Source organism: Amblyomma mixtum, chromosome 3 (genome assembly GCF_055824585.1).
Source record: "Amblyomma mixtum isolate Tamu chromosome 3, ASM5582458v1, whole genome shotgun sequence".
In the NCBI taxonomy this organism is placed as follows: Eukaryota; Metazoa; Arthropoda; class Arachnida; order Ixodida; family Ixodidae; genus Amblyomma; species Amblyomma mixtum.
In genome coordinates, this window is record NC_143014.1 from 115,325,790 (window position 1) to 115,349,779 (window position 23,990).

The 23,990-nt window shown below is 43.1% G+C and overlaps 2 protein-coding genes and 1 long non-coding RNA gene across 4 annotated transcripts in view; 2 read left to right on the plus strand and 1 right to left on the minus strand.

Moving 5' to 3' along the window:
* The first annotated feature begins 414 nt into the window (after positions 1 to 414).
* On the plus strand, positions 415 to 23,136 carry LOC149351475 (uncharacterized). 2 transcript variants are annotated; one of them, XR_016290603.1, is made up of 3 exons: positions 415 to 607; positions 1,204 to 1,363; positions 23,015 to 23,136. XR_016290603.1 is itself a non-coding variant. In XM_089580845.1 (3 exons), the coding sequence occupies exons 1-3, from the start codon at positions 778 to 780 to the stop codon at positions 23,079 to 23,081; spliced, it is 396 nt and encodes a 131-aa protein (XP_089436971.1). In that variant the 5' UTR covers positions 658 to 777; the 3' UTR covers positions 23,082 to 23,136. The 2 variants fall into 2 exon arrangements, 1 of the variants encoding a protein (XP_089436971.1); XM_089580845.1 differs by lacking the exon at positions 415 to 607 and adding an exon at positions 658 to 946.
* Positions 7,809 to 14,826, plus strand: LOC149351476 (uncharacterized). Its single transcript, XR_016290604.1, has 2 exons — positions 7,809 to 7,930; positions 12,117 to 14,826. It is a non-coding gene; the product is annotated as an uncharacterized LOC149351476 (long non-coding RNA).
* LOC149351477 (sodium-coupled neutral amino acid transporter 7-like) overlaps positions 14,830 to 23,990 on the minus strand; it is a 28,806-nt gene continuing 19,645 nt past the window's right edge. Inside the window, exon 8 of the mRNA XM_089580828.1 lies at positions 14,830 to 18,614. Coding sequence (XP_089436954.1) covers positions 18,367 to 18,614 — 248 coding nt within the window. The 3' untranslated portion in view covers positions 14,830 to 18,366. The remainder of the gene's footprint in view (positions 18,615 to 23,990) is intronic.

Here is a 23,990-nt window from a genome sequence, read left to right on the forward strand (position 1 = left end):
GCGCAGCTTCGGATCTGTCGTTTCAGGAGCGTTTTTAATCGCAAATAATTCCTTTTGTTTAAATGTGAAAAAAAGTAAATAAAACGCAAAAGTAAATAATAATTTGACTGTAAAAAATTATTTTAGTCGCGTCACAAAACTATTCTACCATAAATAGCACATGTTTGGCACAAGCCCATGGCACAAGCGAAGCCGCCGTTGGAGACAATGAGCACGAGAGCGAGAATGTGAATTCACAACTTTTCTTTCTCCGTATTTTTTGTGTTGTACAAATTCTAGCTCTGCGTCCCAAAATTTTAAATTTAAATATACTCCATTCCCTGTACATGCGTGCGTATGTGCCATTCAGCCTGAGGACATCATCATCATCATCATCATCATGGAGGAAAGGCGCGCATGGACAAAAAATGTTGGCGTGCAGTTGGCGCAGTCCGATTCTTTCCGAAGCCGCACCACCGCACCACGCTGCAGGCAGCTTCTGCTGTATCTCACACTGCATAAAAAAGAACTGGCGCTTTCGTCCTGATCTGCAGAGAGCACTCACTTACAGTACAGCCGTTATGAACGCCTGTCTCCAGCCAGCCGCCGACACACAATAAAACTGCAGGTGATTAAGGTTTTTTCGCTTCTGCTCATGCGCTACATCAGCGCTGCAATGGCCACTCAGCAATGCACTACTAGCGACACGTCTGCCGTTCTGTCGAAAAGACGGAAGCTGCACCTTGAGCTTGACGCAGACTTCGGTATGCCGCGGTCGACGAAATCACGAAATGGCGAATGAACTCGCGACCGCCCCTCGTGTCACAGCCTGGTGGAAACGCAGCAACTGTTCCTGCAACTCTTACGGCATCAATCGCGAATTGTCACTCCCGTGATACATGCAATTTTTCCAATGAGGACACCCGCGACCCGACGTGTTGCAGCTACCCGTGCGATGAGCTGACCGGTACGTGCGATCTTGTTCTGAGCCGTGTTTTTTGTTATTTATGGGGGCAGAAGGTAGTTTTCTTGAGGGCAGTCGAGAGCGGAGGCGCATGGGACCCCAGGTATAAAAAAAAGGAAGTACCAACTACCCAGTGGAGTCGCATTTTTTGGCCTTGATTTATAAATAGGGTCAGGCTTTTGTTATTGCTGATTAGTGTGTGTATGTATGTATGCATATTTTTATGAGTTAAATACCACGAAGGCGTGGTTTTTTTGCAGGTGACGAAAACTGGCCAAGTGTAGGTGACAGTACAGCTGTGGACAGCACAACTGATGACACCTTAACTTGTGACAGCTCAGTTATTGATGCTGACAGTGACCTTTCCTTTGAAGATGGACGGAGCACAACTTCTCAAGAAAGACTTCCTAATTCAACCCTGTAGGTATTCTCAACTGTAGTGTAACTGAAGGCTTCAATTGGACGCAAATTGAAGGACTCGTAAAAGTAGTGAACTTTCTACTTGGGGGCAGAATCATTCCATCTTCACAATATGCTCTCAGAAAGTTGTGGGTTAGTTATTCTGTTGCAGACATGGTAAATCATAATGTTTTGTGTTCATCATGCCAAATCCATGTTGGCAAGCCAGCAGAAAAGCAGGTTGCCAGCAGCAAATGTGGCAGCATTGTTTCTTTGTCTAACTTCAACAACAGGAACTTTTTTTCAACTTTGAATACCAAAAAACAACTGGAAGACCTTCTGAATGAAATTATTGCAAAAGCTTTGCTTCAGGCCCTGAAATGTTGTAATGATACTGCAGACTTTCATTACATCACTGACGGATCACTAATCAAGAGGCTTCGAAAAAAGTCCAAGTGGTGTTGTATTACCATTACTCTAAGTACAGACGATGCACGTGTATTCACCAGCAGCAAAAACCCACTCTGGCCAATTCAGTTTGTAGTCAATGAACTCCCCGTTTTTCTTAGATGAAGCAGTGTGATCTTGGGTGGCCTATGGTTTGGCTGTGGCCATCTGGATATGCAGCAGTTTTTGGGCACATTTTTAAGTGAACTTAGGGAGATGGGTCCAGTTATGTGGAAGCATGGTAACAGAACAATACGGTCTGTAGTGAAAATAGCCTGTGTGTGCGTGGATGCCCCTGCCTGTTCAGCAGCTCAATAGACATTATGGCTGTGGTATATGCCTGGAACAAGGAAAAATTTCTAGTGGTGAGTTTATGCTATGACCACAGTTCTGCACATAGTTTCTTTTCATTGCTGGCCTTATGATACCAAGTTGTTATTGCTGCTCCTCTTGATATCCTGATGCAGTGATGAAAAATTTGAATAGTAATAATGCATTTAGTTTTCCTCCAACAATTGAGGGAGGGGTGGGAAAAAAAGCTGGAAGAGCAGATGGTTATGCTTCCCTTCCAATACAGAGTTTGCACTTGGCATAAACATCTTGTCAGGATTATTTTTTGCAGTATATTTAGTTTTATTTATTGTACATTGGATTAAATTATGAGTGTTGCATTATTGCTAAATTTTATGCCTGGAAACTGAAAACATGTAGTTCGAGCTCTCTGACATTTTCAAAAAAAGAATGGACTCGTCAAATTTGCTTGAATCGATGTTTTAAGCAAAATTATGCCACTTAAAAGTAGTGGTTTTGCTAAGTGTAGAATTCATGTATAAAAGAAAAGCATGTAATGCTGGGGGTATATTTAGCAGGCAAGGGAAGGGAAGAGGGGCTCGTCATGACACTTATGAAAGAAGCCAGCAGTCATCAAAATCAAGCAGCATAGGGGAATATTTCTTTTTTATCCTGTAGTGCAATGAATGTGAGATAAATAGTGTAATTATTCGATCACTTCTAGATAATAGTTTACAAAGAAGAGGAAAAACAACCATGACACTGGTGGTAATACAGAACGCGCTACGTTTACCACTATGGATGAGGGTGGCACTGATGAGCGCTCTCAAGGTTAGGCTACATGCAACGTAAATACCCCGCTGAAAGCAAAAGATTGGACAGCTGTCACCATAGCTCAGTTGGTACAGCACTGGAAGCGGAATTAGGAGGTTGTGGGTTCGGATCCCACCAGCTGCTTGTGGTTGGTTTTTCATCTGCTTTCTAATCGATCATCTTTAAGCAATAAAATAATTACGCTATTAATCTCCCATTCATTAACACCGCTAGAAAAAGAAACATTTCCCTATGCTGTTTGGTTTCGGTGACTGTTGGCTTCCTTCTTGATGGTATATTTGTGTTAGATTTTCTATTTGTGTGTGCCTGTGCACACGTGCACCGCACACCCTGAAGGCATCGCGACTGCTTTTGCCTCCAGGATGACATTTATTGTGTTCTTATTTCTGTGAATTGCTCTTATTATCTGAAACATTTAAGGCTGCATCAATGTGTAGGAGTGTGCATATTTTGATGGCGCATAGCAAAGTTTTCAAAGTGCATCATCTCATAAGGCAGCCTGGCCGAAACTTAAATGAGCCTTGCACCGCTACTGTGTATGCACTTGCCCATCTTGGTTCCAGTCCAGTCGCTGTCTCAGAAAGCCATTTATTGGTTTCGTTTATTGGGGTTTCACATCCCAAAGCGACTCAGGCTATGAGGGATGCCGTAGTGAACGGCTCCGGATATTTCGACGACCTGGCGTTCTTTAATGTGCACTGACATCGCACAGTACATGGGCCTCTAGAATTTTGCCTCCATCGAAAATCAGCCGCCACGGTCGGGATCGAACCCACGTCTTTCGGGTCAGCAGCCGAGCGCCGTAACCACTGAGCCACCACGGAGGGGGCCATTTATTGTACACATTCTTGTGCTCAGTTTTTTTCAGGCTACAGCTGTCCCATTCTTTAAAAATTTCTGAACATTGCTTTGAATTCTATACTGCAGTCAGGGATATATCATGCGAACTTGAATAAAATGCAGAAAATGGTTTCAATGCGGGTTTCTTTAGCAGTATTCCTATCTAATCATCTGCAGTGGCATTTTCACTTATTTAACATGCTGTCTAACTTACGGAAAAAGTATGATGTTTACAACAGTAGCAACAAAACTATGCAGTTTGCAAAAAATTACACTTAGGTTCAACTTGATGCTAAGAGAGAGAACTCGGCGAGATCACTTATTGCACACGTTATAAAGCTCCTGGAAAGGAGGAGGACGATGAATGACGACACAGTTCACTGTGTGCTTTGAAATTTCTAGCTGGGTGTTCAGAGCAGCTAAAGGCAGAAGGCATTTGTCGGAATTGCACAAACGATTGTTGAGTCGTATTGCAGTTGAGGTTCTCCGTAATGTTCGTGGCCGACTATTCATTTTGCCTCTGCTTAGGTGCCCTGCAGTACAGTTACACTGATCACAGTGTACCTGCTGTGGAAAGGACTTCAAGCGGTATGAAGGAAGATGGAAGGAAAGCTCTGCACTCTCACGGCACTACGAATGGAGTGAAAAGTGAAACTGTGTTGTCGCAGCTTGAGGGTTGTGACCTTGTATGGGGAACATGTCCAGACTACATGCCTGTCATTCTAGAAGGCATTGCCAAACAATTTTGCGCTCTGTGGTTGCAGTCATCGGGTTCTGAAAATCATATAGGCTCCAAATCAACTGTCACACATTTGAACAACAGGCTTTTGTCAATTAGGCCACCAAATTGGTTTACTCGCTTGCCTCGCAGTTTTTCAGACTTTGTAGTATGGAAAGCTAGCGAATGGAAATGGTGGATCTTGCACTATTCCTTGCCATGTCTTTATGGTATTTTGCCAGAGCAATACCTGAAGCACTTCAGTTTGCTTGTGGGAGGAATTTACATCCTTCTGAAAGACAGCACAACTAAAAATGACATTTTGATATCGTTAGATGTTTTGTCAGAGTTTGTGGCACTCACACAGACTCTTTACAGCTGTGGTGCAATAACTTACAATGTCCTTCAGCTCCTATATTTGCCTAAAAGCGTTTCAAAACTCGGCCCCCTTTGGTCACATTCCTCATTTATTGTCGAAGATGGAAATGGGGTACTCGTAAAATTAGTTGCTGGAGCGAATGGTGTTCCTTTACAAATTCTAGAATGCTATGTGCTTCTTTAGAAACTGAAAACACTGAGCACTAGCATTGTTTTTTTGCCACAGGCAACCAAATTTCTAGGCACACTAAGGAAGAAAACTATTTAGAGGACATTATTACTAGGAACAGGCAAACCTTGTAGAAATTTGGATTTGCATCAGATGCAAATGATTGCAGACAGGCTGGGATGTGAGACAACAAAGCTCATTGAATATCACTGGGTAATTATTAATCAACAAACATTTCACTCTGCACAGTACAAAAGGCCTTCCAAGACATGCAATTCAGTTTTCATTAGTTCGTCAGGCACTTTCTTCCTGATTACCAGAATTTTCACTGCAGGGGACTGTCGCATCATTTTGCAATGTCAAGAGTTAGATTGTGTTGTGTCAAAAAGATAGGGCCACATGACCTAGTCTGCCTTAGTGAAGTTGATTGTCTTTTTGTATTAATAGAAATAGGAAGCACCATATTTGTGTCAACAGTACCCAACCTCTATGAGAAAGACTAACACTTGGAGAATCGGTGCACATATTATGAACATCGGAATCTGCAATGCAAGATTTGCAATAGGCTCAGTGGCACATTTTGTTACATAGCAGCCGAAGAAGTCAATGTGTGCATATTTGTGTATCGTTCTTTGGAGAGAGGGAATTCGATTGCTGATCCTTTGTCATGTGCTTGAGTTCAAAAGGATGGAAGAGCTTTTTGCACAGGTTGTTTAGTAAAGGTGAAACCAAACCAAAAAAAATGTGCATATTCAGTTTCTCTATGCTGTTAATATTGCTAATAATCACAAGCTGATTTCAATGTAATGCGTGATCAAACAATGTGAAACTACATGGTCAAATGTAGACTCACATATGCATGTAGCATTTGAAGACTGCAGTATTTCTTTCGCAAATTCTTCATAGAACCGACAAAAAGTTTGGTTCAGGCATCTTTTATGTGTTTGCATACTGCATATTAGCACTTCATGTTTAATGAGAGGTTTGATTGTGTATTAGTCCACTAAAGGTATGCCCTTTTTAAGGCAGAAAGCTGGGCTAGTTGGTGTTTGGAATGACCTCTCATGCCCTTTTTGTCTAAAAGGGTGCAGTGTGTTATGCTTTCTGTCTGTGAATGTGAGATTCTTTAATATATTGCACTCAGGAACAACTTCCTGAGGCACTCGTCTAGAAGCTTGGGCACAAGGCGACATCATCCATAGGTGTGCTGTCTTCACACGCCAATTAGCTAGTTGCAGAAGTCTAGAAGCTGGTGGTTTGCACTGGTAGCGTCTGCTGCTATGGCGGATGTTTGTTTTCAAGTGTATTTATTTAGTTTGACTGAGATCATGGCTGGAGTTTACTATTTTCTAGCTCTGTGGAAACACTGCCAATGCGTAAAGAATGAAGCAAACCTCAAATAAGGTGCTTGTCACCAGCAATTGTAAAAGTACTGAAAGCTCTTGCAGAATGTTCAAGAAGAACAGTGCGAAATAGACAAGGACTAAAGGAAGATACACACAGACAGGTGCTGTAGTCCTTTAGTCCTTGTCCTTTAGTCCTTGTCTATTTTGCGCTGTTCTTCTTGAACATGGCATACCAACTCGCGCAAGCATCAGTTCTTGCAGAATGACATGCTCTGAAATAGGGAGTGCTTGTTTCTATTTCTCTGCATGTAAGTTGATGCTATGCTTCTGATGGTATTGTTCAGAGAGTTGAGAGGTTTGTAAACTTGCATTAAGCTGTTTGTGCACTCGCAGGTTTGCACAAATTGTCATTATTCTTTCCAAGTGTGTGGCTGTATTTCCAAATGTTGAGGTGCTCAGGATATGTGCAGCTACTGTAATATGCTGGTGTTTACTCATAATTTCTAATAAAGCATTTGGTCAGCAGTCATATACAACATGCACTCGTACAAAAGCAGTTTGTGTAGTTTCTTGGGGAAATTTTAATTACCACCACATATGAAAAAAGCATGGAGCGTCATACTTTTTAATATCATGCATCAAAACTGACATTCAAGTTCACGAGTACCAGTGAATTTGTTTAGCGCAGAAATTGTAAACTTTGCAAGGATAAGCAATTTCATGATTTTATCAATGAGTGCTTTCATAACCAGCTCTACAAACACTGCGAAACTATCTCTTACAGACCATTGCATTTAAGAATGTCAAATATATGTACTAAATTTTTATGAGGCATCTGACAGTGGTCCACAAACAAGTGCTGTACCAATGAAAAACTTCCACATTCAAGGAGTGTCAGGCTGTCGTGCGGTGTTATAGGATACATATATATATATATATATATATATATATATATATATATATATACAGTGATCCTACCAGTCAAATACACCCATACACTAAGAGCAATTGGCCAATAAAACTTCATTCATTTGAATAAAAAATCCAATGGGACCTGATTCGCATGCTCCTGAGGGCAATCGAAATATCTATGGATCAATAGATAGAGGTATTAAACCTGTAGAATTTCCTATAGCACCTGTAGAAATCTCAATTTTTGCTAGGGAAAGCATGCCTGCGCAAGTTGTGAGCTTTTGGCAACAGCATCGCCCGCGGGCGTGCCAGGCAACGGACCGCGCTGATGCCTGAAGCCCTGGTCGTCGCTGTGGGCCTATAGCCTGTTTCACATCGTAGCCACAGCGGACGGCGCTTCGGAAGTCGCCTGCACTATAATAACAGGCCTACTCTTCACATCGCTTTACTGTCAACAGCATAATCTCACAATAAAATAAAAAATATGGTCAATTTTCGTGGCGCCTTTGGCAGCAGAGCTAGCGGCGCCAGGCGAGCCGGACCGCAGCGGCGGTCTAGAGGCAGCTGCAAGGCAGTTGTGGCAAGTAATTTGCTCGTATCACAGTTGTTTCGTCAACCAACAACTCGGTATTGGTCAACGATCCTCAAAAATGGTACATTTTTCACATTTCTCTATCCCAGGGTGTATTATTTATGTCAGGAACAATCTTTGACAGGATCCAGGCTGGCCGGCCGGCAGGCTCGGCGTACTTCATGTTCACACAAGAAATAAAAAAAAAAACAATGGACTTTACAACGCTGTCAACGCCAATGCTAGTGAACGCCGGCGGCCCACTTGTTTTGTTTGTTTATTTTGGCTTTTGAAGATAGGAAATGGCGCAGTAACTGTCTTATCTTGGTGGACACCCTAACTGCTCCGCAAGGGGAGGAATAAATGAAGGGAGTGAAAGAAGAAAAGAGGAAACTGAAAATCGTTTTTTTTTTTTTTAGGAAAGGATTGATGTTTTGGTTCGACCTCTGGCTCACTTCAAAGTTAAATCTCCAGACACGGTGACCTTGGCTTTACCTAGTGTAGTGAAGCAGTTTGCATCTAGACTTTTGGTTTATGCAATGCTTTGCTCCACATGAGCAAAGCTGCTGGTAGTGCTTTGTTTACAATAGCAGATCATGCCACTTTTTTTTTTCCTGGTTGTCAACTATTATTGATGACATTTGTTTTTCTTTCCAGGCATACAATCGGTATGTTACGAATACACGCTAACCAGATGACAATCACTCACTTTGAAGTAAAACTTACCGAAAGCTGAAGATTAGGAATCACACCTAACATTTGACTGAACGATAATGGAATTGGGCATTAGAAATTTTTCTGCAGAAGGATAGTCTGTAGGCTATTAAACACGGTTGCATACAGCACTTCAGTCATTATAACCTCTCTGGTCGGAAAGCTGAAGTTCATTTAGTGGAGAAATAAAACATAATGGGGATGCCCATAACGTTTGCCTTTTTCGCATGTTAAGTCTGTGCTGTTTCAGACAAATACAGCATGCCAGAAAAGTATGGATGGGCGTGCACGGCTGATCTTTAGCCCTCATCTTAACCTAAATGCACATCATGCAGCTATTAACTGCTGCATGATGAACCTTTAAAAAAAAATTCATTGAGCTTCCAGGCAGGTTTCAGTGCTGAACAGGCATAATGATGTGGAATGTCATCCAACACATTTCTTTCTAACAGCTGCAGTGCTGCAGCATGATTGCCGGGCAAAAAGTCGAGGGTTTGGTCCCATCTGTGGTGGCTCATGGCGAGAAAATGCAGCAGCCGCTCGTGTATAGAGATTTAAATGCACATTAAAAAAACCCCAAGTGGTGAATTAATCCGAAGCCCGGCCTCTACTCCACTGATATAAGCAAGCCTAGTAACCCAAGGAAATGTAAAAGACTAAGAGTGTATGAATATTCTGAACTTACTTATTTGCTATTCGATTCGAATCGCACTTTCACTATTTGGACCTCCTATATCTTCAAATTACAAATTTTCTGTTCATCAACTCGCGGCGAAACCGCGGCAGTTCTGATTTCTAAACGGCAGTATCTTGCACTTGTCAGACGAGTTAACTAATTGCTCTTTTCTGATAAACTGACTGCCAGCATGCGCCAAAAGCCCGTGCGTGGCCGCTGCATGTGTTCGCAATTCGGAGAACGATTGAAGTGCATCACCATGTGAGACAAGTCAGTGTGTCTAGCCACGATGCAGTCGACAACTGGCTGTGAACCTTACTGGCAGCGATCCTCGAGTTTTAGGTCGCTACGATCCTGCATGCATGGAGGCGGACCACAATAACTTGCATCGTCTAGCGAAAGGGGCGAAGGTCTATGAGGACCACGGGCGTTGCTGCGGTAGTTTCACGGCAACCGCTTTGGTCATTCTCGATTTTTGTCTGTTAGAATCCAGAAACTGCTTATTTGGGCAACTGAGGACAAAAAGAAAACCTATGACAGAAACACTGGGCTTGGAGCCAGTCCGCGCAACCGCACCGCGTACAGCGCGGTGAGATGGGCCGGGTTTCGTCGTACGTTTTCGTACCATGGGAACGCGAGGGATGGCTTCGCTCGCGCTGCAGCTTGGGTTGCTGCATGCTGCTCTTTGGTGCCTTGTTGCGACCTTGTTGTGTTTTGCCAGGATATGAAGGTTGAAAACGCCTCTCGTGATCTACAACATCTTTAATACACAACAACAGCTTTCTGCCAACTGCTTGAATATACAGGGTGTTTCAGCTAAGACTCTACACAATTTTTAAAAATAGGCTTTTTTAGTTAAAAGAGCGCTTTTTTCGGCATAGGATTGCCAGTGGTGTAGTACATCAGAATACAACTAATTTGTGCTAACTAGCCGGCTGGTTAACTATTATTTAAGTTACCTTATTAACTATTACTCTTAGGCTTCTTAATTACTGAGAGACGTGTAACCAACCGTAAGTAGTATCCATATCAGTTTTTAGAATTTCAAAAACGCAGCTACCCTCCGCGGTATGAACCAACCAACTTTGGCTACATTGCGCCAAAATACATGCGTGTTCAAGAAGTTTGCAGGCAAAGCAACCTCTCCAGTGCACGTAACTCGTCGAAGTAGCCAAAATCTGTCGGGCCACTGCGCCGAAGGCAACCACCTTTTTGCGGTCTCTAGCTCAGAGCCGGCCTCAGAGGCTGGTGGAATGGGCGGAAAAGGTCGCCAGAAGCCATGCACTGATGGCCACCAGCCGGGATTAAGAACCAAGCCAACCAAACCTCCCCTAACTCCTTCCCTTACTTGGTTCATCAGTAAAGTTTTTCCTACCTAAGTTGGTAAATTGGTTTTTGAGGAAAGGAAATGGCGCAGTATCTGTCTCACATACCTCGGCGGACACCTGAACCGCGCCGTAAGGGAAGGAAGGAAGGTAGGAGTGAAAGAAGAAAGAGAGAAAGAGGTGCCATAGTGGAGGTCTCCGGAATAATTTCGACCACCTGGGGATCTTTAACGTGCACTGACATCACACAGCACACGGGTGCCTCTTGTGTTTTGCCTCCATCGAAACGCGACCGCCGCTTTTCGATGGAGGCGAAATGCAAGAGGCGCCAGTGTGCTGTGCGATGTATGTGCACGTTTAAGATCCTACCTGCCGCCTTTTCGGAATTCTAAAAATTGATATGGATACTACTTATGGTGGAGTACACGCCTCTGAATAATTAACAAGCGCCTAACAGCAATAGTTAAAAAGTTAACTATTCAGTATTAGTTAACACGTCAGTTAGCACGTCTCAGCTGTATTCTGATGTACTACACCGCTTACAATGCTATGCCGAAAAAAGTGCTCTTCTAACTCAAAAGCATAGTTTTAAAAATTGTGTAAAGTCTTAGGTGAAACACCCTGTATGTGCGTCTTCTTGATGTGGTCTCATACGGTACCGTATCCTATCATACCGTACCGTGTCTCATCACGGAATTGCGAAGCCACAGCTCAGCTAGTCGAAGAAATACTCTGGATGGTGCCCTGGGCTTCACCTGCGGCTTTAGAAAGAAAAAAAAAAAGGACTGCGGTCTACAATTTTGCGTTGACTACCAGAAACTTAACCAGGTGATCAGGTCACGAAAATAAGACATCTACCCGTTACCACGCATTGATGATTCTCTTTACAGGCTGTGGCACGTGTGCTGCTTTTCTTTGCTGGACTTAAAATGTGGTTATTGACAAATCGAAGTTGATGCGTGGGATTGCATGAAGACAGCATTCGTGACCTCAGATGGACTTAATAAGTTCAAGGTCCTTCCTTTTGATTTGTGCTCAGCTCCAGCGACGTTTCAACGAATGATGGACGGTGTTTTATCAGGCCTGAAATGACTATTTTGATTAATCTACCTGGGTGACGTTTTTATTTTGGCCAGCATTCGTGAAATACCGCCAGTGGCAGTTCTCAATCGTGCTGCAGGCTATAAGAGCTGCCGGCCTTACGTTAAAGCCTGAAAAATGCCATTTTGGCTATGAAAAGCTCCTGTTCTTGGGCCATGTCATCATCAAGGCGTCTGGCCGGATCCCGCTAAAATCGCAGCCGGTGTCAACTTTCCCACTCCTTCAGACAAGAAAATGGTCCAGTGTTTTTTGGGCCTCTGTGCTTATTACCAACGGTTCATTGCTAACTTTTCACGACTTGCTGCACCATTGATGCATCTGACAAAAGATCGAGGCTGTCACCTTCGTGTGGACAGAACAGCAGCAGCAGGCATTTGATGATTAAGGCGCTGCTCGCAAATCAGGCTTGTACTTGCTCATTTTGATTCTTGTGTTCACACTATGGTCCACAGATGCCAGCAAAGTGGGCCTCGGTGCTGTACTTGTCCAGCAGCAGGACGGCGCCAAATGTGTCATCGCATACGCCAGCCGAACTCTGCCTCGTGTGGAACCTAACTACTTCAGTACCAAAAAAGGATGTTTTGCAGTTGTTTGGGCAGTGATGAAATTCCGACTGTACCTGCATGTACAGCAATTTCAGGTCAGAAGCGGCCACCACCCTCTCTGCTGGTTGATGAACTTGCGCGATCCCTCTGGACGCCTTGCACGTTGGAGCTTACGTCTTCAGAGTTTGACATGACCACCGTGTACAAATCAGGGCACCAGCACAAAGATGCCGACTGCTAGTAAAGGTCTCTAGTCGAGATTGCACCTGACAAAGAACCGGACATTCTTCTTATCGCCGCCCTTTGCAAGAATACAGTCCTCCTTTTGTATGCGCAACAATGTGCTGTACAAACCAACTTTGCCCCACAGGACGAGACTACCTCCTTGTCGTACCAGAGCCTCTCCAGGAAGAGTCCCGTTTGAGCAAGTTGGCATGGATCTTCTCAGCTCTTTTCCAACTTCGTCTCGAGCAACAGGTGGATAATTGTCACCACTGATTATCTGACACACTACGCTGAAACTAAGGCTGAATTTTTTGTCGAATGCATTGCCCTGCGGTATGGCACCCCGGCACTTTAAGGACAGAGGAACCGCTTTTACTGCTAAGCTCCAGGAATCCGCCATGCGACAGAGTGGCATTACTTGCAGGCACTGCTCATTATCACCCCTCCCTTATTTAAAGGGTCACCGAGGATGAACTGAAGTTGTACTGTAGACTACGGCTTTCTAACGAGAGAGACCACTCTAACCTAAAATGGATCTTTTATAAGATAGAAAACACATACAGGTTAATTGCGTGCATCAATACCCAATTTCCCCTGAGCATATGCTTCACTGCCATTCACTTCAAAATGGCGGCCACCAGTCCTCAACGTGAACGTCAAGAGTTTGAATTGAGTGGCCGGAAGATTCTTAAATACAATTTTCTCAGGAACAAATGTTTTTTTTTTTTGCTAACAGACAAACATTAACATACTCAGAAAGAGCCAGAGAATCAATTTTTACCGAGAATTAACTTGACAGAGTTGTCTTCAGAGTTCCCATAATGCATGGTACGTAGGCCTTACAGGTATAGTAAATTATGCCAATGATGCATGAAGACAAAAGTTGTTTGCAATATTTGTTTCTTTTCATACTTGTGTTTTGTGGAAAAGTGTTCATCTTTAGTTTTAAGTACCTGCACTGATACTCAAAAATATTCGAAACCGTTTGTAAATATTCAATATGATTCCCAACAAATTTTTATCATTCGTATTCGCTTCGCAACCAAAAATTGATATTCACACAACTCTATAAAGAATCCATTGATCACTGCGAATTTTTTCTGCCATGTCAACTTCAGTCATCCATGAGTCATGTCAACTTAAAAAACACTCAAGACAACTGATCTTCACTAAAGAGAAAATGCATATCATGCAAAAAAAAAAACTTTAGGCAATCCTCAGTGGATTGTTTGAATGCGTTAGCAGCCCAACATTCATTATATCCAAGGTCAACACATTAAGTCCGTTGCATACGAGGGCCAGACATGAAAGTTCGTTACGTCCGAGGTAACACACAAGTTTGTTATATCTGAGGTGGTATACTTAGGTTCAATATATATGAGGTTAACACCCTAAAGTTGGTTATATCCGAGGCAGCATACAAAGGTTCGTTATATCCGGGGTAGTATACTAGGTTCATTCGTAGCCCAGAGGGCAGGTTGCCACCTGCCACTGGATACTCACAGTTGGCGGCCTCCATTTCCGCTTGCAATGACCCCTCTGATGCTAACGCAGCAATAATTTATTACACGGACATGACCGCCCACAGAACACATTTCCAGCTGCTCCAAGTTCAGGTTTAACCCTAAAATCACTGGGCAATGAACTAATGGCGATGCTCTGCTTCACTGCTCAAGTACTGTTCTTCATACCAGACCTGGCTCAGTCTACCGAGACTTGTTTATCCTCCACAAAAAGCACTTCATTTTCAATACACATTGTCGGAGGTGATGAAAAGGAGGGAGAATGCACTGGTCCTGCTAAAGCCATGGCTATGGCTATATATAGCCATACAATAACTGAAAATGGCTTGTCATAGCTCTGTAGTGAAGAGCTGCAGCATTTTCTGTGTCCTTCAGGGGCTTTCGGTGTCTCTCAAACAAGATCATATCGCCGATTAATCAGTGCCAAACATGTGTCCATGTTCACCTCCCTGCGGGTGCAGACCCTTACTGTTCAGGTCGTTACTCTATTAAAGCAAAGTATGAATCAGCCGAAAATCCATTCAATGGGCCAACAAAATTTTTAAGTTTATTTGAATTATCGCAAATACAAGAAACAAATAATGCAGACGTCCTTGTAACCTAACACTAGAAATTGGCTATTGAGTCTAGCAGCATTGTGCATGCTTTGAATTCCAGTGTACAGCCCATGGGCTATGCGTTTAAACGCAAAAATTTTGGTTTTGCAGCTTGCAAACAGGTGCGGACAATGTACAGGGTGCAGACTATGTAGTAACAATTTTTTTTCAGCTGCCTTTTCTGTATAATATAACTTGAGGACATCACAAATTTCAGTAGACACTAATTAGTGTGATGTATATGTGCGAAAATAAAAAAACTCCTAAAATCTACTGTCAAGTGAAACCTCAATTTTTTATTTCACTTCATCACTGAATTCTTGCAGGTAAACGATAAAAAATAGAATACAAGAGTACATTGCACACATTCATTCGTAACTATGATGTATACATACTCAACTGTGCGTGATTCTCCAAGACACAACATTAAACAATGGAAAGCAAAGCTCAAATATATTTCTGTGCATGCATTTTGGAACCCAGATCTTGCACCTAACTTCGGCAGTTGTCAACTTAAAGGGATCTGGAGTTTCCCCTTGAGCTTAATGCATTACCATATGCAGTGGGAGACAGTGCGTATGTGGGTGTACATCAGCCATGTTACACAGTCCTATGCAGCACATAGCACTTACAAAGTGCAAAAGTGAGGTCTCACTTCTTGCTTATAGCTCCACGATGGCATGATCACAGCAAAATACACTTGGCTGGCGTTGGGAGAGGGGGCAAAAGGAAAATGGACTGCTCAAGGCAATGGCACCGGCTGCAGCCTTGGTAAGTGGGGCAATGTCCCAAAGGAGTATTGAATGAAAAATGGAGGTGCAAATTCAAGTCATGAAAAACAGCTAAAGTGAAATATTGTAATATCAATTCTCCACTCCTGTTGCATGTTTAGAAAGGAATCTTTCAGCACAAGACTGCTAGCAAGGCATCCTACATTCTACAAGGCATTTCTCTCGTGCTTGACATCAGGGTGGTTCAAGGCCTTTTTAACACAATCGAATGATGGTTCCGATGGTTCCAGTGGGAAAATGTCAAAAGTGTGTTTCCTCAAAAAAGAAAGCTTTTATGCCTCATTGTCATTTCCTTTGTTTAATTAAACTATACTGCCTTTTCTGTACAATAATAACTTGGGGACATCACAAATTTCAGCAGACACATTTTGTTCTCAAGCTGCGCTGCATAGCCTTCCGGATTTTTAATAACACCGTGCAAGCGTCAACTGCCTGGTGAAACAGCGCCGAGGCAAAGCAGCATGGAAATCGGGGGAGGAAACGAGCATGCCCACTGATCATGCTGCTGGAGCGAGCATCATCTGCTTGGCTGTTCTGCTTCATGCGAAGCAACTTTTCCGGATAACTTCAGAAAGCACTTGTTTCATGTTCCATCTGCTGCGTGTCCGTGGCAGTGCAAACGCATAATGTTCCGAGCACGACACAAGGAGCCCCGGTTGCGTTTATGGGTAGCATGTCAAAAGCTTTTGTTTTAACAGAATTAATACGTTGATATCAAGGGTCCTTTACAATTAGTTTTCCGTAAGTTACAACTGCCGCCGGTTTCTTGGGCGTACTAGGCTGTTTATCACAAATGTGTGTTCTTTACAGGCGTAACCTGCACTATATGAAGCAAAAAAAAAAAAAAACGGTGGCAGCTTCTTGGGGCTCTGATACATAACAGCCAATGATGGGCAGGGGTTGCTTCGCACTAATCAGAACAACCTAGCAGACGACCTTCACTCCAGCAGTAGGAATTGTGGGCACGCCCTTGCCCTCGCATGCTTTTTCCTCTCCCTTGTCTTCTAGTGCAGCAGCACAAGACAGTCCTGTATTGCACTTTTTGGAATAGCACCAACATTATCCATCCATTGATTCCATCCATGCATTCACTGATGAAAAACGTCTGGCTTGTTTTTGGTAATTGTAGACGTTTCATTCATTTCACTTACAGTCACTAGTTTAACCATTCAATACACACAAGAGAGTTTAAATGATAACAGATGCGAATAAAGAACTTCGCGAACGAGACACAGATGGCGAAAAGACCAAGCATTTGTTTGCGTCTTTTCCTCTCCGCCGTCCATGTCTTGTTCGTGCAGTTCTTGTTTTGCATCTATAATGAACCAACTAGCCCGACAAGTTCTACTTAAGTAATTGATAAAGTTTGTGACATCTTCGTTGTTTCAAACAAAACAGCACTTGCTGCAGAGCCCAGTTTCGGCTTAGTTCTCAGTTCTTTTACTATTTTCAAATTATGTAGAATTATTTTGAAGAATGAATTACTGGAGTGAAGAAAGAAAGCTCTGGAAAGCATGATGCAATCATGTTCAGAAAACCCCTGGAATCGCACTTAAGCTATGCATTCAGAGCAAAGCATGAAGCATGCAACTCGGAAATGTGTTTTAAAGTAGCACTTATGCAAATAAAATGCACTTATGCAAATAAAATTTGGGCACAAAATATGCTATGACTTTAAAATCAAGCGTGCACATATAAAAGGTGCTCATACAAAGGCAAGCAGCTGTTTTCTCCTCGTCAAACAGGTACAGACTCTATAGCTCTCATGAACTTAGTACTGAAAGCACATGCAACGAATGCAACTTATAATAATCTCAATTGAAAAGGGCAACAGCAAAGGTATCGCACAGTCCTACTGGCAGTCTGAAAATGAAGGCAGAGAAGTTTGAGCAAATAATAACGTGTAAATAAAGTTTGTGTAAATAATGCTTCTTTACAACAACTGTGGCAACTCCATAAAAAGCAGTCCCAAGTGCTCTGGACAGTGAACCCTGTACCATTTTAATAAGTACTCGTGTAACAAGAAAAACAAAGATTAAAAGAAAACAGCTCAGGTGCTTGTTTTATTATGGGCAATTTTAAAATAAAACAGCTGTAGCATGTATATGAAAATTAAAAACATAAAACATTGTCTTTCTTGAGTCCTTGCCCTATTTTGGTATATGATGTGGCTCCAATGTGGCAGTAAAAAAAGATGACACTAATGTATACATTACTGCCTACTGTTAAGTTGGAAAAAATCATCTTGGTGAAAGCTGCACCTTAATTGTTCAGCTAGTGCAAACAACATTCATTTTATAGGATGAAATAGAGTACATTCTTACTTTTCTTCAGTGCAACAGCACTAGCTATTTCAAAGTTAGTATACAAGAAAAGCTTGAAGGGCCTTGTAGGGATGCTTACTAATCATATCCACAGAGGCCAGACCAGAAGTATCCTACTCCACCCTTCTGCACAAATAAGTCACATTACACAAAATAAAACTACAGTCTACCGCATAATGTGAGTAAACTAATGTCACAGCTAAGTAATCTCAGAATAGGCAATGGTGCGTGTAAAAAGTAACAGGCTCATAAAAACAATGTCAAAATATTGCAAGACTAGCTTTTAGCATATTTCCATGATGACCACAGCAAGGTAGAAGGAAAAAAATAGTAATTTCACTGTGCTCATCACTAGTGCCATACAGTACTCAGTGCATTACTGAGGCCTGGCATCAGCCTTAAGATCTGCTCATATGGACTATAAACTCAAATTCTGAGTATTTCATTTCTTTAGTGCAGACAGATAATAAGGTCCCTCACAATTATTTCCATGTCCGTACAAAGCTTTACTTTTGATGAAATTATATATTGACATCCTTGAAAGGTACTCTGTAGACCTCTTAAACGTGAGCAGCATGTAGAAGTCCATAGAATGAGGCAGTAGGCAGTCTGCCACAGTTCTCTATCACACTATTCAAGCCATAACGGCGCCTATGCATTTGTCTTCCGGCCAGTCAGCTAGAGAAACTGTGGTCAGGTCACCAGTCACTTAAGGTAGACCTCGTGAAATATGAAAACAGGCGTTCTGTTTTTGGCACTGTGCACAACTGAACGTCCGCAGCCCGTCCATGGCCCAAAACAACGTCCACTATAGACATGGTGAGTACTTGGCCAAAGACAAATGTGCCCAGTGCGACACACACGACTGCCGTTGCTAGCTTCCACTTCGTCTTGGCAAAGTAGTATGAACTGTCCAGTTTCGCAGACACAAACAAAAGGCACAGCCCTGGGTGAAAAGGGAAGAGGAAACATTCTCAATGTCAGCCTGAGAACCGAGAAACAATGCAATGCAACACTGAACAGCACCAAGAAAGAAAAGACCAAAAAATAATGTGATAAGCTGACAGCATACAGCATAGCTGTACTGCAGCTATGGTAGCACCTTTTTGGAAGCAAGATTTCTAAAAGTAAACAGTGAAAGAAAAGACCAAAAAATAATGTGATAAGCTGACAGCATACAGCATAGCTGTACTGCAGCTATGGTAGCGCCTTTTTGGAAGCAAGATTTCTAAAAGTAAACAGTCAGTATAGTGTTTATGCCTAGAAATCCTGCATTTCCGATTTTTTCTGGGATGCAAAAATGCCAGTCATCGTTTTAAACCCAGTAATCACTGTCCTTTCAATACTATAATTAAACAGTAATTAAAAGCACCTTACCCACAGCACAAATACATGAAAATAAAAAAATTCAGGGGGCACTTTGGCTCTCTAAAGTGCTGCAAGGCGAAAGCCTTTCATTGTTTGGCATTGACTGTGAAACTGTTTGTGCTGTACTAGTGCTCTATTTGACCCCACACTTTGACTACACTTTACAACTACACATTTTGACTGCCGACTTTGACTGCTTCATTAGCACGACTCTCTCTCTGCTTCGATGAGTTCGGTTGTATCCATGGCTCTGTTCGCAGTAATGAGGTATGTAATGTGGTCCCCTGTCGGAGCGGATGACAACTATTTTATCAGTTGTCATGTGCTCCAAAAGGGGGCGTCAGGCATCCGTGGGTGACCTCATTACTTCGAAACCGCGCACTCCGATGTCATAACCATTTCGGCCAACCGAAAAGCATGACACCTCTGCTGACAACCTTCTGTTGACAACGATGAGGCGTTAAAGGCTTTCGCTTAATAAGATTTTCATATAGTATTGCACTAGAGGGTAACATCAGGAATATGCAGCTAAAACAAAACCAGATCGAAACGCCTGAGTTAAACCCATTACACACGGGCATTTTTAAAGGCTATACAATTCCATGGCAGTTTAACTGAGTCACAGTACACCTATGTTAGACTGGCCCTACACAGACACACTCACAAAAAACATTCAGGGCACAGAACAACAACTAGGACTCAATGGAGTTCCATGATGCTCCACGACAATTTCCAGAGGAAGCCGAAAGCTTTAATACATCCCATTACTAAAGAGCATAGATTGACAGCAGCTGCTTAAATACCATGTGATGGTGAAGCAGCCTCTGCTTTGCAGGTCAAAAATAAATAAGACATGAACATCTCAATAGTCCAGTTACTGGTCTGAATGTAATCTTAAAGCCTTTATGTAGCCTTTATGCCTTCATCACAACCACCATGAGCAATAAACAATGTTCACTGCCCTGAGACCTGCGCAAGTCAGACGGCAGCAGCTTAGTATGCGTGTTCCATGGCAGTGTGGCCATCCGTCAAGCCTTTTGAATTCCTAGCACGTTAAATTTCACGTACAATGCAGGGTAGCACTTGTGCATAGTACTTGAGAAAAAGCTTGTTGATATAATTTAAGCACTTAAATCAGGAGCTTTAGGTAACTGAAGAATTTAATTTCTCAGAGTTAAAAATGTTTAAATTAACAAATAACAAATCAAAATGCTGAATGTCAAGAAAATGTGCCTTCACACATTCAAGCCTCCCAGCTTGAGAAAATAAAAACAGCATAAAAATTGCCAAAAAACACCATGTTGCCCCATTCTGTATACAGTCGAGCCCACTTATAACAGCCGCAGTTAACAAACACTCACTTATTACGAACGAGGGCGGTGCTACCGTCAAAAAAAATTGGAGAGGACACTTAAGCTCTGCCTTAAAGGGTCAGTCTACTGAATTTTATCGACCATATTTTCTTTGCGGCAACCGATAGCTCTTTACTCAAATTACCGTTTAGCCAGCTGTGGTGCCAAGGAGTGCGGTAGAACATTTTAAAATAGAATTTATTAATGTGGGAACACATCTGTATGAGATGGTAGTCTCATCTGGCAACCATCTCGATTTCCGCCGCGCGGCGACAAACATGGCGGCGCCCGTCGAAACCGGACCTCTCGCTTCGGACTGAATTCTCGTTGTTGCTGCCTTTTTCAGTGCGTTCACTGGCCATAAATGGGGCGCCTGTCTTTCGCTTCGTCTCATCTCGCCTCTAAGAAAACATATAAGAGATAAATTTGCTTTATTTTAATAATTAGAGTGACGATTCTGCCGCTCCTAGGCTTAAGTGGAGAGTCGGTTTGTTTACAGCAATGGTTCCCGTCCTGACGACCAGATGGCGCCACTACAGGCTGAGTTTATTTTTGCGTCTCTGCTAGCATATGCTGAACTAAAAGTGGGAATGTGCCTGCGTTTTGCGTACATGTAACTATAAATATTCATGTGATTTACAGAAAAAGCGAGCGGTACGCCTTCTACAGTATACTAGAACAAAACGTGCGTTTCTCTGACATTGGGGCATACAAATGGTACGTAGTATATTCACTTATGCTTCTACAAAAAAAGACTACCACTTTCTTGAACAAAATGAACGTTTGGGGTCGCCACCATGCTTTTTTACGCGACTTTTAACGCCGAAATAAAATATAAATTCCTGCCTAAACCGGCTGCAGACCCCTCGTTATTGATGTTATAGGGTGCCAACTACCAGAATATGCCATTATTTATACACTCATCTCGGTGAGTAGACTGACCCTTTAAGGGTATGACGTGATAGCGTAGTTAATTCCTACATATACAGAAGGTGATTCTCTACTTTACATTCATACATCCTCATAGCCCTCCTGGCTCAGTGCTGCAGCAGTTAAGCAATGCGCCATTGCCCTGCAATGGCAGGTGCTCCCAGCAGTGGGCCTTGTGTGGCCCAGGTTGCTCTTCCCGAGCGACCAGTTATTAAAGGGGCTCCGAAACACTGCTTGAAGGGATGCCGGCTATACTTCAGGTGGATTCTTTATGTCACACAGATGCTGGCTCAAAAAGAATAACAGGAATCAATGCACAGGAACAGGAGTTATTCAATGAAGAAATTTCAAAATACAAGCAAACAAAACACTGCCCTCAACTCGCTTTTGGGGAGCTCCCATTCCCATTTCACTTCCCCAATGACGACATTGGGAGGGGACTAATCAAAACAGCCTAGCTGAGCAGGTCGCGGAAGTTTTCACATCATGGTTGCCTGTTCGCTGTAACTCATTCTTGCCTAGGCTGGCAGCGTCGTTTCCATGGTAACAACAACCATGTGGACGCCCAGCTGGCCCAGCGATGCTTCATCGCCACGTCGATGGCGCACAAGGGAACACTGATCACCTTCCACGACTTACCCATACTCGAGCGTGAGATACTTTTTGGCATAGCGCGTACCGCTACCGCCCCCGTGTACCGTGCCCTGCCACTGCGCGCTGACAACGAAAACAGGGCACCATCTGGCGCCTGCGCTCGGTGAACCTCTTCAAGTTGCCGAGGCGCACTGATAAATGTGAAACGAATGTCTTTTTTCTTTGTGTCCTTTCTTGGGGCCGAAACGAATGCTTGTAGAATGCAATGGTTCGATCAGGTTGATTCCGCCAAGCTGTTCTCAGATTTCTGGAGCCCTCCACTACGGCGTCTCTCATAGCCTTAGTCGCTTTGGGACGTTAAACCCCATAAACCAAACCAACCAAACCACAAAGAGAGTAGCCTTAAGTGCTGTTTCTTATTTCATAGATGTGTACAAACAGGTGCAAAGTCCTTCGTTGCAAAACAATAGCCAAAGCCTCTGGTGGTGTTTTTTTTGTTTTGCTTCCTTTGTAGTGCTTTTACATAAGGCAAACATGTTGGTTTTGTTGATCTAATACAAAACCCAAAAACATGGCATAACGTATATATTCATTTATTGACACAGTTTGCAGTACATTTACTGTTTGTCCAATCATTGAGCTCTCGCCCGATGATGTGACATCCACTGCTGAAAACTGCCACTGTGTGGTGACACCATCAGTGCCATGAATTTGTTTTTGCGAGCTAATTAAGATACTAAAAACCAGAATATACGTGGTATGACCAATGCTAATAGCATCACTATAACTCATTCTATGCAACCAACAGGCAAAACAATGCACTGAGAATGTGTTTCGCTGCCCCTTTAAGTTAACCACTACCTGCCACGGTGGGCAGGTGGTGTGATATTGCAAGGTCACGTGACCTATGTGACCCAGCTGCCTCCTAGGTTGCTCTCTGGGGACCACCTCCTAGAGCCATGCCCGTGATTTTTTGCTCACAACGCCAACACTTGTGCCAGCTTTTTCTGGAGAACGGGGCCAATCGTGTTAATATGTATTATGGCGATTGAGCTGTGTGTTAGATACAACGAACAAGTGTGGCTGCACAACTCCGTTACAGAGGACAAGGAGGTGCCACAACCTTGGCCCTGCTGTTGAAAACCTTGTACCTCCTGCAGGGGCAGTGACAGGAGAGTGTCACCCAGCCCCTGTGATGCAATGCTCCTTCTTCCTTGAAGAGAACGTGGCAACGCCAGAAGGTATTAATAAAGGTGTGATGTGTACAATGCAGACGAAACTGCTTATCAGACGCGGCCATCGAAATGTGAGCCTTGGAAGGCGACCGTGGTATGAAGCACACCAAGCTTCACGTTACAGCCTTTCTATACATGCGCATGGACAGCAGCAACCGGCAGGTGGTGTTTGTCATTGGCAAGTCTTGCAGCCCAGGTGCTTTGTGAGCCATGCTCTCGTACACTACATGTCCAACACACGGCCTGGATGAGAAACAATGCTTGTTTATTTAACAAGTGTGCAGCTAGGCATTAGTTTAGAAGAGGGGTATAGAATGATGTGACTGTTTTTCAGTGTAGTTTGGCAAAAAGAAAAAGGAAATTCCCACTTGTGCCTGACAAAAGCGCTGTGATCACGCTCTGCCTGCGGTGATCACGCTCTTCCGCCACCGAATGCGATGCGAAAGACCAGCAACTCGACATGGACATCATTCATGCACTCTAGGTGCCATGATGATGCATTACAGCGTATGCTGGTCACAACTTAGAGACCAGGTGACGACATCTGTGTTGGGATCTCTTTGTTCAACGCCGCGAAAATGTTGAAAGCCACTTGGATGGAACTGACTGCAGCGCAGTGCATCACGAATTGCTTCAGCAGGGAAGGATTTATACGGAGGACGCAGTGAAACACCCATGAGTTCAGACGCACTTGGATTTGTGGCAATGTGTCATTTATGCAAAGCTGGCCGAATATGAAGTCGTTTAGGATGACTTGGTTTGCATGGGTGATGGTGCTGGAATCGCAAAGCCATACACCGACGAAGCTACAATGTGTGAAGTATAAGCACTCCACAACAGCCA